This window comes from Echiichthys vipera (genome assembly GCF_963691815.1).
Source record: "Echiichthys vipera genome assembly, chromosome: 5".
Lineage (NCBI taxonomy): Eukaryota > Metazoa > Chordata > Actinopteri > Perciformes > Trachinidae > Echiichthys > Echiichthys vipera.
This window is the reverse complement of record NC_139830.1, coordinates 27,545,705-27,562,589: the sequence shown is the minus strand read 5'-3', so window position 1 is coordinate 27,562,589 and position 16,885 is coordinate 27,545,705. Positions and strand designations below refer to the sequence as shown.

Below are 16,885 nucleotides of genomic sequence, written 5' to 3'. Positions count from 1 at the left end.
TGGATGTATTTCTATAACTTTCTGAGGAACGATGACACATCTCCTGTATTTCTTAACGTGTTGACCCTGGTTGGCCATCTACTCTTCTCTTGTCTTACATCATCACCTTCCTGCAATCAGCACAGTGCTGTCGCTGTTTATAATGTGTTGACTCATCCGTGGTGAGATTAGATGGATGTGGCTTCAGTGCTGTTTGGTATCAAAGTAAAACCAGTGTCCCTTCCACATTTTTTCTGAGACAGATCGAACAAATTGGAGAAAACGTGAACAAAAAAAAACAACCTTTTCTCTAAGTTTGTTGGTCTGTAAAACATTTTGGCATAATTTCATTATCTTTCGTTTTCCGAGGAGTAATAAGACATAGTGTAGGATGTCTCGACTTACAGACAGATAGATACAGTAGATAGGACAGACAGACATGAAATACATACAGGTACAGCTCATCTCATAGAAAAAACAAACATGGAACAGAATGAGCTACGTTTTATCGCACTACCAGCAATCAACCTTTGAGTCAACGTGATGCATGTCCCGTCCCTCTCTTGCGTTAACGCTGCCAGGGGTTCAGCAGCACGAAACTCTCTCTGCAGTTCTCTGAAACAGCCACCAGGGGGGGCGTAGGCGGAGCGTCAGTGACTCTGTGTGCTCTCACAGAGACAGAAAAAGAGAGAGAGAGAAAGAGAGACAAATGTCTCCTGCTCCAAATCCGTCCTGTCCGTCCTATGAGTGAGCCTGGGTCAGTCCTTCTGTCCTGTGTGTCACTTTCCATCCAAACACAACCGCTTTGTTGACAGTGTTGGAGGCGGAGAGAAGGAGGGGGGCGTTCACTACCAGTCTACGGCCCCACCTCCTATCCGGAGTTCATACGATTCAATCCCGACCGATCTGTCACATGGTTCACTTTTTCTTACCGGACTTTTCCGAGCGTTTCGCGTCCGACTTCCCCCCTCGATCTGACCTCTCCGACCGTTCGCCCCTCTCCCTTTCCTTCTCTCTCTCTTTCTCGTTTTCTTTATCGGCCCGCTCAATCCGATCGGCCCGGTCCGAGGGCTCGCCGCCTCGCTCTGACCTGTTGTCCGCTTTGCTGCCGTCGCGGCGCGTGCCCTCGTCGGTGGATGAGGTAGTTGGTTGGGGTTGACCCCATTTGGCAATCTCCTCGTGCTCCGTTATACTGGCGGTGATGTTGGTCACCCAGACTTTGAGGTCGTCCTGTGAGGGAGAGAGGGATCACAGGTGTCATTTACTGTTTATGTTTCTGTATGTCTCAGATATGGGTGTCACATGACTTCGGGTGTTTCAGTGATTTCACATGATGTAATTATAGTATGAATGGATCAAATAAAGCCACTGCTTTTTTGAGATGTAAGTATGTCTCACCTCATCTTTTGCGTGAAACAAAAACTCACTGCCGTCCTTCGTTCTGCAATAAGAAGACAGAAATTACACACAGTGTAGTCCAAAACATGTCTGGTGGATAAGCGTAAGACCCGGCTCATATAGTGTTGTCGTTGAAACCCTGGTGCAGACCAAACTAGAGAGCATGACCACCCACACCCACATTGTGTGTTGGGTTCTGCCCGCAGCCCAAATGTTAGTCAATAAATTGACCTCTGATTTTGTGTCTTCTCCCACCTGCGAGGAAAACACGATATGTTACTGTGTGTAGTAGTAATAAGTAGTAAGAAGCCAAATTAGGTTCTAGTGTATAATTAGATTCATACTAATGCAGTAACACTGTTATTTAATTGCAAAAAGGGCAAGTGTGTGTTGTTGGTTGTGGTTTGTGCACTGGTTGTTTAATTTGATTTAGATTTGTTTCAGATATTTTGCAGATTTAAATCCAGTTCTGCATCATGGCAGTGTGGGGTTACGCACACATTATGAATGTTGTGTTCAGGGGCAGGGTTTTTTACAATGGCCGGCAATCATATTTATAATAATAATAATAATAATGCTTTACTTTTAAGATAGGGACAGTGCACATTAATGAACATATTTACATATCACTGTTAACATGCCGGATTATAGCAAAGCTGCTAATTGCACCCCTAGTCCCTAATAAATAAATAAGTATATTTATATAAAAAATACAAAGAGACAGCAAATAAATAGACAAAATACAAAAAGAAGAGACAGGACACACAGCACAATAAATCACATACTCAGAAGGACACCAGAGCCAGACAGGGAATTTCAATGTCAGTTACAGTCATGGCCGTGTTACAACAGGTGACGGTACGGCCCTCAGCCGTGACAATAGCTTGCCTGGCTTTCGCCTCTGCCGGTTGTCAGACTGGACCAGTTTAATACCTCCAAAAAAGTTCTATGTGTGCCCTTCACACGCTCTCATGAAGGGGCCGAATTTTTGTCCCAGTACATCCCTGGTTGTGTGGCCCCCCTCTGTGTCTGCAGTGCACAGACTCTCCACAGCAGACGTCCGCTGAGAGCCCGCTACAGTTTACTTTTGAACCATCTGCTCCCACCTGCATCAACATTAAAACTGCCTGCTCCTGCAGGATTTGTGTTGGGTCTCAGGGGATCCCGATCCCAATGCAGTCCTCTAGACCAAACGATGATTCTAGAAAAGGGGTCTGGTGTGGTGTGTTTGTGGTCTGAATGCAATCAGACCGACAACTGAATATTTTAATATGTAGATATGTGATATGTGAAAGCTTTACTACTATTAAAACCATCTGCTGATTGTGAACTGTTCAGGAAGTGATGATATGATTGTTCTGTATACTTAATGTATATACTGATGTGAATCAATGGGTGACCATCGTAGCACGTATGTATTTTCAATTTCAAACTGCAGTGTGTTGTGCTTGTGTCCTACTCTGTTCAGTTAATTTAATCCATTTAAACGTATGTGACATGGTGATCACGCAGCAATATAGCTGTATGAGACGCCTCTTTTTTGTGCTGTCTCTACCTGTTAGTCATTATTCATAACATGAGGTCGAATTGCAAGCTAATAATACTAATAATGCTTAAAATCAGTTATGTCTCTGTATGCTCTTTGTGACACCAGAGAACATACATATACACAGAAGAAGTATTAAAGTGCTGCATGACCTGCTGTCGGTCATCTATATTTGATTTCCCCATAGAGGTCCTGATGATGCATAATGACATTACCAAAACCACCCAATCAATTTTCAGTCACCTCTCAGTCTGTATGAACGCCCCCTTAAATCCATTTGAAAGGTTTTGTTGGATGGGATTTGCATTGCATAGTAACTGTCCTTGTGTGGTGAATTCCAGAAGCTGGCTAGATCACTATCTACAGTACAAAGGTACAATAAAAAACAGGAAGCATCGAAGTATAAAAGCAGCTCCTCACTTGAGCGTGAAGACGTTCTTCTTCTTCTTGTAGCCGTTGGTCACATCGCAGTGGCAGTGGGAGAGGTTGAGCAGCGGCTCGTTGTTGTAGGGCGTGGCGGTGTTCTTGGCGTCCTTGTAGAAACCCATCTCCCCTTTGTTCAGCACGCAGTACAGGTTGACCCATGACCTGCTGTGGTGTGGGAGGACGGGAGGGGTGAGGGGAGGGAGAGTGGAGGAGGAGAGGAAGGTGGAGGGGACAGGGAAGGTGGTGGTTGGGGGGAGATGGGAGGAGTCAGGTAGAGCTGCAGAGTCGCTCTCGCTAAGTTAACACCTCACTCACCTGACCAGAGCAGACAGGTAGGTAGGCGAGATGGACCGGCGCCAAGAAGGGAGGAGGAAACACACTGCTGAACAAACACAGACGAACGGACGCACACACAGACGGACGGAGGAGGTGGGGGATGGAGGGATGGGGAGGAAGGCTACGTACAGTTTGTGTCTCTGAGTGTGTGGCGGGCTTAGATATGACTTACCTTGGAGGAGACGAGAGGAGCAGCCATTAGCATCGAGGGAGAGAGGAGAAAAGAGGGAGAGTTTGGTTAAATGGCATTTTGGCAACAACAAAACTTTAACTCATAGTCATGCTTCTTTTGCCTCTTTGAGCGTGTTTACATGCACACAGCATTCCAATTAATAAGCTTACACCCAAGTATAGGCATTATTCAGAGCAAGCTGTCTGTGTGCAGCTTAATATCCCAATTTCATATACTGCTGTGAGTAAACTTAGGAGAGGAACAACGGTGCATGTGATAAGGTGTCTACATTGCTGATATAAGCACTGCTTTCATGGCTCAAGCTATTTATTGTCAGGGCACAATTACAGAGAAGAAGTCCTTTAACAATGCTCATTAAATATGTCTAAAAATATAGGGATATAATATAGAATAAAATATACTTGTCGAGACAGGGGCACAGTGATTGTAAAATGAATAACGAGAAGTATATGTGTGTGTGTGTGTGTGTGTGTGCATCAGGGTTAAAATGCAGCGCCCCCATGTTAAATAGTTGATTACGGCCCTGCTTTACAGTCAGTAGTAGATTCATCTTTGAATATGGACAGAAAACCTCCGTACCATGATTAAGCTTTTCAGAAAAATTGATGAAAGAAACCCTTAAGTAGAAAGTGAGCGTGAACGTGATACTAGTGACTGACACCTTGTATGTTTGCCATTCAGTTTGTGAAGGTAATGTAAAGAGTACACACCATTCACATGCACCGTATCTTATTATAAGGAATACTTGGTTATCCTGAATAATACCAGAATATTAATGTGCACATAAACATACTCAGCGCCTCGCCGTGTAGCTATGTCACAGAGACAGGTTGAACCTCAATCCTTCCTCCCAGACTAACTGTGTCCTCTCTTTCTCAGTATTGATTGGAGGAAAAGGTCTGAGGGCCCACCCCCCACAGATCTTCTCCTCCAATCAAAGTTGAACAGAAAGCAAAAAGAGAGCCTACAATAAGCCAAATGAGGAGTTTTTCGGAGATTCACACTTGTCCAGATTTAAGCCATTCAGGATTATGCTTTACCTTGCCATGTACATAACAGGGCATGTACATACGAGACATTCATCCATTGCCTTGAGAGGGCACGTGAGTGGGACCATAGCTGGAAGGGGATGAGCTTTTAGCTGTGCGTGGTCAGCCGGGCCACAAGAGGGCAGTGCAGAGAAAGACTGTGCCTTGGTGTCTCTCTGGAGGAGGCAGGGCGGTCATCTATGGAGGCCAGGTAAAGTGTGTGTGTGTGTGTGTGTGTGTGTGTGTGTGTGTGTGTGTGTGTGTGTGTGTGTGTGTGTGTGTGTGTGTGTGTGTGTGTGTGTGTGTGTGTGTGTGTGTGTGTGTGTGTGTGTGTGTGTGTGTTGTGGGTACAGGCAGGCTAAGCGACTGGGCACAAGGCAGTGTACTTCAACAACAGCTCCATCAACCTCCACTCCTATGGCATTTATCAGCCAGCCAACTATTTGTGTTGTGCTCCATTCAGTGGGCTCGTTAGATCAGAAGACATCATAAGCAGCATGCATGATGTTTTCACATGCAGTGAGATGTCTGCGGCTTGCTGTTTTAATACATGTAACTGTTGTCTTCACGTTCTGATCCTGATGATCAAAGATGACATACATCAAATATTCAGGAGCTCCTGCCTGATATGAGAATCATGTAGTGTCTGCTGTCGCCCCCGTCAACGGGAAACTCTCATGTTTATGTTTCTGCTGTTTTTTTTTTATTAGACAATTGACAAAAACTAGCAGTGCCACTTCGTAAGCAACAGTAGCAGCACATTTATAAAAATAGTTATCATGGATTATAATGGATTGATTCTTTTTCGGTTCAAATGATCAACTCTCGGGCACTGTGACACTTCTGGATTCAAACAGCTCTACTATATTTTGAAAGAAAACAATAATTCGTTTTTTTAACTTGTTATTGATCAAAGAAAGTGCTGAGAGCGAGCAACACAAACACTGATACATTACTTTTTCACTGCCAAACCTTTCAATTGTATGATGATCTTAATAATGCGACTTCTTCATATATTTCTGTCAGTTACAGGAAACAGTAATATGTGCTACAAATCGGTCGATGTCCAAATGCTTTAGAAGCAGATAAAACTGACAAAATAACTCTTATTTCAACTTTCCTGTGTGTTATCTAGGAAACAAAATGTGTAAAAACGGATAACGTCATAGCATCCCTTGGCTCGAAACATGTGTGAACCTTAATGTATGCATGCTTCTAAGACATACAGTTTGTCTGCAGAGAAAATCCAAAGCTTAGCTTATTATCGCCTAAATCATTGACCGTCGCGGTGGGACCAACCAATGAGGCCTTGTGTCATTTGCGCTGGTGACAGTCATGCATCTGTTCAACATGTCAGTGTCAGAGGAGTGTGTGAGCTTAGCATGCTAGAGTCATGCTCCCGTCATTATTGTTGAAAAAATAATGGAGCCGGCTGTGATGTCATGAGGAACAGACTAAGGAGATAGGATGTGTGCTGCAGTCAAACAGTGTTTTTAAATCAACAATGATCGACAAGAAAGTTTAGATTTAGCGACAATTGAAATGAAAAAGTCAAAAATAACTTTCTTGAAAATAAGTGAACTTTTAGGGTAAACCCCGCCCATCTGAGCCCATTAATGAATGAATTGATCAGAATCCCTACAGTCTGATACTCATGACACCAGTGTCCATCCTCCTTCTCCGGGACTTCTATGATCTGCTCGTCCGGATGTTATGCTCATCATTATGACCCTGAACACCCACCTATTGGTGCTCTTTTTCAGGGTCTCGATGTCCAGCTTGCGGAAAAGGAAGCCCTCATGATGTGCGGTGTGTGTTGGCGGCTGGGGGACTGCCGGGCTGCTCTGGGCCGGAGCAGATCTGGACCGCCGTGTAGTCTCTCCTGCCTCTTTGGGTCGTGGTCGACGCCGTGGTTTGGGTCTGTCCCGAGCTCGAGGCCGGGAAGACTTCTCTGGTACCCCATTAGGCAGGCGGGGCACCTCACCACGGGCCTGAGGGTGGGGAGGGGGGATGGAGTCAGTGAGAATTTGGTTTTAAAAGCAAAAAAATAGATAATTTTGTATCAGAACTGTTTTTACATAAACATTCATGTTTGTTCTCAGGTTATCACAGATCTTTCCAACCAGTAACCGGACTGACTGTACCATTGTCATCCAAATCACACAACATCACTGTGTCACCAGTCTGACGCCATTCGCTGGTATTATCCCTAACCGGACACTTGCCGTCTGACGCAGTATCCGGTCTTTTCTTGGTGCTTTTATTGGGTGATCGCCACCAAAGTACAAGTAGAATTAATTAACACGTTTCTAAGAATCTATGAGTGAAATTTCATATTTGTACATGGGCATTCTTACGTCTAATTAGTAAACAAAAGTGACTTTGACAAGAGAAAGCAGTAAGAACGTTTGGGCAACGCCAAACCTGAGTGGCTCAGGTGGTTGTTTACATTAAAAATGGAAATTAAGAAGATGTTATGGTTTATTTTGCAGCTGTTAAAGCATGTAATTTTATTGTGAAGGACAAAAGTATGGTCCCGGATGTTTTGACAACGTTGATGTTTATTTGGACGACCAGCAGCTCCAAGTGTTTACAGCGAGGAGATTGGGGTGTCCGACTAGGGCTGAGAGTAGCACACCGCTAATTCACCGATGTTAACATCCTTTTGATGACTCTTTTAAACACAAAGATAACTTAAGCCGTTAAAACGATATTTGGTTACAAAGATAAGAAGTTAAACTTTGGTTTAACACCAATAAATTAAAGCTGCTGTCGGCAAGTCTGGCAGATCGAGTTGACTCAAATTTTGAATGTTTACAACTCTCACGCCCCTCCCCCTCTACCACAAGCTCCTCCTCTCCCTCCCACCGAGTGCTCGTCAGTGCACGTGCACCAGATTCCTGTGAACGCGCCCGTGTCTTCTCTCATCAATAAACAGCATGGAGTACACGCTACACAGAGGTATGCTGGCTAACTAACCATAGATAGCAACTGCTAACGTCATTTAGCATATGTCTAGCTCGAGGCGTGTGCCAGTGATATTGTAACATACGCAAAGGCGGAGGGGGATCTGTGGCATGTGCACGAACTGTGAACTGTGTTGAGTGGACAGGATGATACAGGCGCAGTGGATTTTTGCAAAACAAACAACAAGCTCTAGGTGCTCGTAGACACTCGTTTTTTTTTTCTAGAAAAAAACAGATGATTTATGTTGTTCTATTGGAGCATAGTGATGGTTTCAGTGAATATGATCAAACAAATGTTGCCGACTGTGACTTTAACTCAAAACATTGCACCATCGTTTATATTTGTAGGTTAAAGTTTCACAAAAACTTTCCGACTGGTGACACAGATCGATTATTTGCACACACTATATTTGCATGAAACACATAAATTTCTAGACCTGTGCAGCTTCTCTTTCTTGTAGCTGCTCTACAATCTCTGCCATGGTGGATCTCCTTTCTCTGTAGAAAAAGAACAATAACATTAGAATCCAGATTAAGTACATTTTTTTTTCCTGCAAAATCATCCTACTTTATCTCCCTACATATTGACAGTGATCAGCAGAAATACTGTATACTCAATTCTAAGCCCCTTTACAATTTATTCAATTTTGATTCAAAGGGCTACGATGTGATTATCGGTGAATCTTGAAGCAATCCATTTTTTATGATGTATTTTTTATATTTTTATTAAATTTATCTTGAAATATAATTTAATTTAATTTATTTTTAAAACAACATTCCATGGTGGCTCATTGGCCATATTTTTTATTGAAAGAGTTAATGCACTCGAATACTGTCAATAAGAAAAAAATAACACAAATGTCAGTAATGCTCCATCTTAAGTCTGTAGATTTCTGTTTATTAAATATCTGCACTTAGACATAATCTTTCAAGAGAGAATTGCAAAGCATCTAAGAATCTACTAAATTCCAACACCAAAAGATGAATCAAAAACATCTCTTCATCCATATGCTGTATAACCTGCTCCTGGTATTAAAATTAGAGAATAACTACGTGTTCTACCTAACACAATTGGCAACACAATGTAAAGACACCTCAGTACACTCAGTACACTCACCCTCCTCCTGAGCGCCTGTCTGAGTGCTCTTTCCCGGTGTCATGCTCACTGGATTCCTGTCTCTCCAATCGGTGTCGGTCTCTCTCTCTCCGCCGGCCCTCGTGGCCCCCGTGGCCCTCCTGCTCGCTGGACGTTTGCCTTTCCAGCGTCCGTCTCTCCCGCCTCTCGGCATGTTCCCTCCACACCTCCTGAGGCAGCTCGTCCCTTCGTGCCTGAATAAGTTGCTCACTGGACAGTTGCCGTTCTATCCTGTGATGGGTGTGGACCTGGGGCTCAGCGTGACCCAATGGATCAGTCCTCGACCCCCGAGGCCCTCTGGTGGGTTCGCTGTGCAGGCGCTCCCGGCTCGGCTCCTGGAGCACCACCTCGGCCATCACGGCCACCTCCGCTCTCTCTGTTCCTATCTCTCCCATCATCATCTCTCTCTCCTTCCCCCTCTCCCTCTCCCTCGCCCTCTCAAGTCGGCTGGCCACGAGCAGCGGTGTCACCGCATCATCCAGGTGTTTGATTTTGGGTTGCCGTAGATACGGGGATGATTTCACCTCCGGTGTCCTTGCCGCCTGTACTGGCTGAAGGTGACTCATCACTTTTGTCGCTTGGTCTCTCGCTGTACTGGCACTCTCTCGCGCCTGGTTGGCTGAGACAAGCATGGCTGCCGTAGCAACAGAGGCAATCGAGGAAGGCGCGGGCTGTCCTAGTCCTGCTGCTACACCCACTACGCCGCTGTGCCGAGCCTCCAGGGTGTGGCGGTAACTGGAGCCATTCATCACAGGGGTGTAGTTAGCGACTGTTGACCCCAGCCGACGAGCCACAGATGAAGGGGAGGGTGTAGGCGTGGCAGGTGAGGGTGAGGGAGGAGAGTTGGCTTCGTTCTGCTCATAGATAGTCTGTCTGATGACGGGGGAGATCGGGAGTCGGGGGAGGGTGGATGCACTGGGTGAGGCCTCTTGGGGGTCCAGGAAGACTTTACGACCCAGCAGAGGGGTCGGTGGGAGTTTACTTTGCTCTGCTTTCAACTTTTCCACCTGCGGAAAGTAAAGAGAACCACCTTTAAAATCAGACTTTGAGACTAATAAATGTCTTTGACATGAATAATTGACCCTCAGCTTTTAGCCAATATTAATAGTGTTTTTTTGTGCTTAAAACTCTCTTATTCTGGCCAGATTTTGCATGTATTTACTTGATGATGATGAGGATTATGATTATGATGAAGATATTACCGTGGTGAGTCGGCGTAGTGAGCTGAATCGCTCTTCCCAGGTGGCCGCGGCTTTGCGGAAGGCTTCATGTCTGCGAATCAACTGCTCCACCTCGTCGACACTCGCGCCCAGCTCGTTGCTGCTTATGAGCGGCTCCTGAGCAGTCAGCCATGCCTCCGCCACCACCGCCTCCTGGGCAAACTGGTGAACTTCCAACACTGAAGGGTGGCGAGGAGAGACAAAAATGATATTCCAAAAAACATTTCTTTTTCTGTTTCCTTTGAACATTATGTGTATTTTTACTGTATATGGGTATCTTTGTGAGTTTGGTGTACATCTGGGTATATTTATGAAAGATTGTAGGTTTCCTTGTGTGCTCACATTGCTGTAGAACATCCCAGTGCTTGTCCCACTTGTCAGACAGCTCATATTGCTTAGCAACCACCTTGTCCAGCTTCTCCTTGATCTGAGAATCAGCAACATCAGAGTCAAAACGAGTGCTAAAATAAGAACGATGTTCAGATTTTCACCAGGCACTATAGTTGTGTATGGTCCTAGGTTTTAGTTTAAGATCAGTTTCTAGTCAAGATTTTAGTCTTTTGTTTTTATCATTTCATTTTCTATTGTAGCTCTTTGTATTCTCCTTTTTTTTATTAATGCGCTGCAACTTCCGTCTGTCAGTCATCCAAAGAACATGTCCTTCTCTAGTTTTGCTTGTAGATTGTTAACTAAAGTTTATAACTATCATCTCTCTTGATCTCACCTCTTCAGCTGCGGGGTTTCTAGCAGCCAGTAGAGTTTTGCCCATCTCGATACACTCCAGGGTGCTTCGGCTGCGAGCCTCCACTTCGCTCTTCAGACTCTGGTGATAATTCATCAGCACCTCTACTGAGGAAACGTCCCTGCAGGACCCACAGAGCACACAGACACTTAGCTCACAGATACACAAACACCTGCTTAGTTTTTTTTCTGGTGTGTTGCCCAGAGAAACCTTAAATCAAATCATTAGAGGTATTTTAGGTAGTTGTTAATCATGAGAAAAATGTCCCAGCATCAGTTACCTGTTCTGTTCTAACAAGTTTTGTTATGATGGAAGAACTGTATATCATCTGCTAAAAACAACTTTTTAAACCCAATTTTGATTGAGTATGATAAGAGAGCCACACAAGGCCTGATAGGCCAAATCATATTAGGTATAAAACATACAGTATGTTGCAACTAGAAGTCGACACCCTCTAATAGTTTCTGTACTACCGTGTGAAATATATTTTATACCATTCCACCTTGATTTAGTGTACACACCTGGGCTTCTCTCCTGTCCCTATCTGACAGATGATCGATTCCATCCACATGATCTGATCTCGGACCATGCCGAAGAACCTCAGCTTGTCCGTCTCAGTGGTAATCTGTACTCGACACTCCTCGCACGACGTCAGCAGCTCTTTCCAGAACTGCATCACTTCATGCTCGTAGCATGCAATGTTTTCGGCCTTCTCGCCGGCGTACACCGTCCTCAGTTGAGCCGCGCTCTCCTGCAGCTGACGCACCTAGCAGAGTGGGAGAGCAGGGAAGAAGCAGAGATTTAAAAAATTGTTTTGTTTTCCAAATGACGCACTACACCCAGCTGCTCTGACAGCTGGGTTTAGTCAGGGCCAAACGTTGCAGGCTCTGTCACTGGAGTTGTCACAGAGCAGCTGTTATTTTGCATCGTTCTTCAGTAAAATGTACCACTGTGTCTGTTCTCCAGGTGCACCGCAGAGACTAGATAAAGCAAAATTAAATGCAGAGTCAGACGGTACTTTTGAAGATTCAGACTCACAAATAACCAATTTTTTTTTACTAGCAATCTTTATTAATTTCAACTTTTTAAAATTCCTTTAATTTACAGTTCTAAACCATACCTGTAACAATACAATTTCTGTAAAGGAGTATATCAGGACACTGGGACAGGCAATTTAGTACATGTAAATTATGAAGAGACATGAAAACAATAATAGTAATCTTTATTGCTATTTTACTATGATGTATGAATGTATGTGATGCACGGCTTGCTAAAGAAACCATGTGCGCTAAACAAACATGAGCTGGTTAAATATACGTGAAAAATTGCTATATTAGCATTAGAAAACATCCTGTGGACGTGTGCAATATGCCCATCACAGGGGGAAGCCTTTCTGACTGAAGTGAATACTGAAGCCTTTCATTTGACATGTGTCTGTTCCTGTGCATGTTGCTGTACCTGCGTGACCAGCAGCTGTATGTCCTGTTCGAAGCTGTGCAGCAGTCTCTGCAGGGTGCTGGTGTTGGCAGTGCTCCCCTGCCGAGCCTGAACTTCCGGCAGCCTTCGATGTTTGTCCTCAATCTGGGCCAAAACCTGAAAAAGAGAAAGTGTTCGGTGTGTACAGTGTGTGGGGAGAAACATCTGTATTTTATGTAATGCATGAGTGGTATGTGAGTCAGTGTAGAAAAAGGAGAACTGAAAAATATCTATGTGCAGTCTTTAATTTTAACTGCCATTGAACAATTACATTCTCATCTGTGGGTCAAGGAGCGCCCATAAATCTCAGGTTTATGAAACTCCAGAATATATATATACAGAACACCCCCTTTGAAATATTTTTCCAGCCCCCCTGACCACAAAAAATATGTTTCATAGAAAAACTAAAAGCCTGTGTAAAGAGGTACAGTATGAAGCTGCCCATCAGTGTCTGAGTTACTAGACAACAACCTTGTAACTGAAAAACACTTAAAGTGTGATTCCGACGCAAAATCATCCCGTGGTCTTATTCGGCACTTGCGTACATCAAATAAGCCATCAAAATAGTTTTTGTTGTGCATGATTTATTCCAGCAAAACACGTAATCTCTGTGGTGTGTGTCAGTTTGGTGAAATATAAGTTAATAATAGAAGTAAAAGGTTTGGAAAAGACCCAGTAAAGGAAAGTGGGCTCCTTCCTTTTGGATTGCATTTGGTAATCCACTTGAATGGACTTTACTATGAGAGGAGCTGGTACAGGGGCCAGTAGATAAGTCTCACACACACTCTTTTATCAAACTCTGGGTTTGCTAACTACATTGTTGGTGCTTTGTTTTATGTTTAGGGACTCTTCTCATGCTACTGCAGAGGTTTGCTGTTATTTTGAGCAGTATTAGTGGTTTAAAAGACGTTTTAATGTCTTCACTGCACTGCCCCGAGCTAATCAGTGTTAGCCACATTCGGCTGTTAGTGACTCTACAGGATTTCTCCGTTAATAGTTGGGACACGAAAAAAAAATCTCTCGATGGCTTATTTGATGTGTGTAAGTGCTGAAAAAGACCATGAGATGATTTTGCGCCGGAATTACACTTTAAATATTACATTATAAATGTCAATAAATTCGTGGAAAACCCATTGTTTGTCATCATGCAGTAACATGAAAGACATAATTTTAGTTGCATAGAACTGTTTTTTTGTGAACATGATGGTGTTTACAGCAGTTAATGATTGAACTTATAATAGTATAATTATTTTAGGACCCCATTTCAGAAACACTGCTCTACAGCAACAGTTTCTTGCAATATTGCATTGTATCAGCATCATGAAAATGGACAAACATCAATAATACTGAAAAGTAAAGTACCTTCTGCAGGGAAGAAACACTGACTAGATGGTTGATTTGCTGTTCTCACCACATGAGGGCCTTGGCTACAGTAAACTGAGGTGATATTCCAGAAAGTCTAAATTTATCTGCTCCCTTTAAAACGAATAACTCTATGGTATAAAACACCATATCATGCAGTGAATTGTCTTGTTTCTCAGGCACCTTACCTCTCTGCAGTCAGAGAAGAACTTATGCAGCTGGTGTGAGGCAGCAAGCATCTGCCCCCGAGTCTCCATGAGCTCCAGCAGGTCAGCCCAGGCCTCGTTCACCCCGTCCTTCCACTCAGCAATGGTGGCGGCCTCTGAATGGCCATAGTCGATCAGCTCGTCCACCATCTGGTTCACAGCCGTCACCCGCTCCTGCCCCACGCTGCCCGTCTCTGATGCAAACTCTGTAAACTTCTCCTGCAAGACCTGGAGGTGAGACAGGGGAGCAGGTAAGATGAATAGGAAATATAAGAAGAGAGTAAATTCTCCATATGCTTTCAGGTATCTTGAAGATTAGCTACTTTAAATGAATAAAAGTAATTATTTAAAGTTGGTACAATCAACAGTTGTAACTTCACATAAACAATCAATCAATCAAGAAGACCAGTGCGTATATGACTTATAAAAACTGTTTCTTAATCTTTGATTCACCCGCAGACACCATCTGTCGACACACTTACAGTGACATGCTCGTAGTCTTGACCCAGTTCGGGCGAGCTGGCAACCACCTCCTTCTGAGCGATCCACTGTTCCAGCTCGTCCACCTCCCTGTTGAGCTGGTAGAGCCAGTACTGCTGCTCCAGACGGCTCTTCCTCTCCTCCACCAGGTCCTTCAGAGACACATACAGACGGTCGATCTGCGACTGACGCTTGCTGATCTGCTCGCTGTGGAAAAGAGAGGAGACAAAGATGAATTAGGGAGGCTTTTGAAATCCTGATATACAATCTACACTCAGTGGCCACTTTATACGCTTCACACCTTTCTAATACTCGGTAAGACCCCTTACCCTGACCCTACAATCTGCATGTGGCAGCAAAAATCCAGATTAATCAGATCACAGGATGTTTTTTCTTTCACTGTCAAGTTTTGGTGAGCCTGTGCCCACCGTAGCCTCAGGTTCCTGTTCTTAGCTGTCAGGAGTGGAACCCACTGTGATCCTCTGCTACTCTAGTCCACTTAAAGGTTCAGCGTGTTGTGCGTTCAGAGATGCTCTTCTGCACTGTTGTTAACATCTAGGTTATTTTAGTTACTGTCCTGTCAGCGTAGTAGTTTTTTTAGGTTTTTTTTTGCACCATTCTATAAACTTAAGAAACAGTTTCGGGAATACTCAAACCACTTGTCTGGCACCGACAGTACAGTAATTCCAGTGTCAAAGCCATTCTGATGTTTGGTGTGAACAACTCTTGACCATGTCTGCATACTTTTATACAGTATATATTAGTTTATGTTTATTTACCAGCTGTGACAGTGATGCAAAATGTGGTCCTGGAGACACCTACTGTAGCGAGAACTAACACAGAGTCTGCATACTTTGATATATACTATTTTATGTTTATTTGTTAATTTATTTATGTCAGATTATATGACCAAAATTGGGTCATGACAATGCAAGATGCACTTTACAGGTGTGTCGTTGAGATCAAAATAAAGGCTGAATTCAAAGACGGATGTGGCAATAATGTAGAAAGTTAAGAGGATTCCTGTCATTTATTTTCTAATGACAGAAAAACTGTGTTTACATGCTCACCAGTCTGGATGCCCCATCTCCAGCAGCTGTCGACATTGCTGTGACAGCAGGCCGATCGTCTCGGCGTAGTCCTCAATGGTCTGTTCCAGGACCAAGTGTTTCTTCAGCAACTGTAGTGTGCTCGGCTCGTCCTGGTAGGAGGAGGAAAATACACACACGGACAAGTTTCACTTTAAAACTAATACATACATAGCACACTCAATGCTGCTTCTACGTATGTAAAGGTCAGAGCCATGCTCAATAATAAAGAATTACTGCTGATTTTAGGTACAATCATTTTTTTTTTTTCATTGCCCAGCATCTGGGCATTTGGTAATTTTCACACACACACCTTCCCCTTCTCCTCGTTCATCATGTGCAGCTCCTGCTCGCTCAGCCAGGCCTCTACCTCGGCCGTGTCAAAGTAGTACTGCTGGGCCTGGTACATGGCGTCCAGGACCAGCTGCCTCCTCTCGGTCTCGGCCCAGAGCAGAGCCCACAGCTGGGACAGCTGGTCGTGGCCTGCCCTGGCACAGTTGGCCTCTGGGCTGCGTATGGAAGCGATGATCGCCGCCCTCTCCAGGACGTCATCGATCCTGCTCCTGTGGACCTGCAGCTCTCTCTGAAGTGTCTGGAAGAGAGGCACAGGGCAATTGATTGATTTCTACAATATTATGTTTTGAATGATCATAAGATCCACTGTTGAACTACAGGAGTAACTCAAGTAAAGTATATAATAAGGTCGGCAAGTAGGTATGGAGGCAGATAAATTAGAACTTATCTTTCTGTAACCTGACCCCAAAGAGTTGAAATTAGGGCGGTGACAGTGTATCAACAGGGGGAACCAGGCTTGTAGCAGACTTGTGGAGATAAAATCACTAGGGCCCTATGTCCACACTAACGGACTTGCAGACTTTGAGGCGTGTTCCTAAATCTTGAATCTGTGGCTTTGCCACTGTCAATGAATACTTTTGTCCTGAAACAATAATTCAACACTTTTGTACCTGCAGCTAAACAAAGTTGGCACTAGGTGAAGCACTTCACCCATGCATGGCACTTTGAGTGAGTGGGTGAGTGAGTGTGTTGGTGTGTGTAAAAGCGCTTTGTCATGACTTTCTTAGAATTACCTATACTTGAGACTATTTTTGATATTGTGATGTCACTTGTTTTAATGTATTTGTTTAATGTCCTTTGTATTATTGCGGTGTGTCTTCAATCTCCCGTATGCAAAACAAATTTGCCCCTGGGTACTAATAAAGAAACCTTGAACCTTGAAATAGTCAAGGGCTGGAGGACTCTCTTGCAAACATTTTGAAGCCTTTTCTGAGTAATTTCCGTAAGTC

General features: G+C 43.9%; 1 protein-coding gene across 1 annotated transcript in view; it reads right to left on the bottom strand.

Annotated features, from left to right (window-relative positions):
• Window positions 1-602: 602 nt before the first annotated feature.
• The window catches only part of sptbn4b (spectrin, beta, non-erythrocytic 4b), a gene marked incomplete at its 5' end in the record, with an annotated part of 78,102 nt that continues 61,819 nt past the window's right edge, over window positions 603-16,885 (bottom strand). Inside the window, 15 exons of the mRNA XM_083914248.1 lie at window positions 603-1,209; window positions 1,378-1,420; window positions 3,344-3,514; window positions 6,650-6,897; window positions 8,310-8,370; window positions 8,990-10,014; window positions 10,210-10,406; window positions 10,570-10,654; window positions 10,952-11,090; window positions 11,491-11,735; window positions 12,428-12,562; window positions 13,996-14,241; window positions 14,496-14,700; window positions 15,564-15,694; window positions 15,895-16,173. Of these exons, the coding sequence (XP_083770374.1) occupies window positions 898-1,209; window positions 1,378-1,420; window positions 3,344-3,514; window positions 6,650-6,897; window positions 8,310-8,370; window positions 8,990-10,014; window positions 10,210-10,406; window positions 10,570-10,654; window positions 10,952-11,090; window positions 11,491-11,735; window positions 12,428-12,562; window positions 13,996-14,241; window positions 14,496-14,700; window positions 15,564-15,694; window positions 15,895-16,173 (3,522 nt within the window). The 3' untranslated portion in view covers window positions 603-897. The remainder of the gene's footprint in view (window positions 1,210-1,377; window positions 1,421-3,343; window positions 3,515-6,649; window positions 6,898-8,309; window positions 8,371-8,989; window positions 10,015-10,209; window positions 10,407-10,569; window positions 10,655-10,951; window positions 11,091-11,490; window positions 11,736-12,427; window positions 12,563-13,995; window positions 14,242-14,495; window positions 14,701-15,563; window positions 15,695-15,894; window positions 16,174-16,885) is intronic.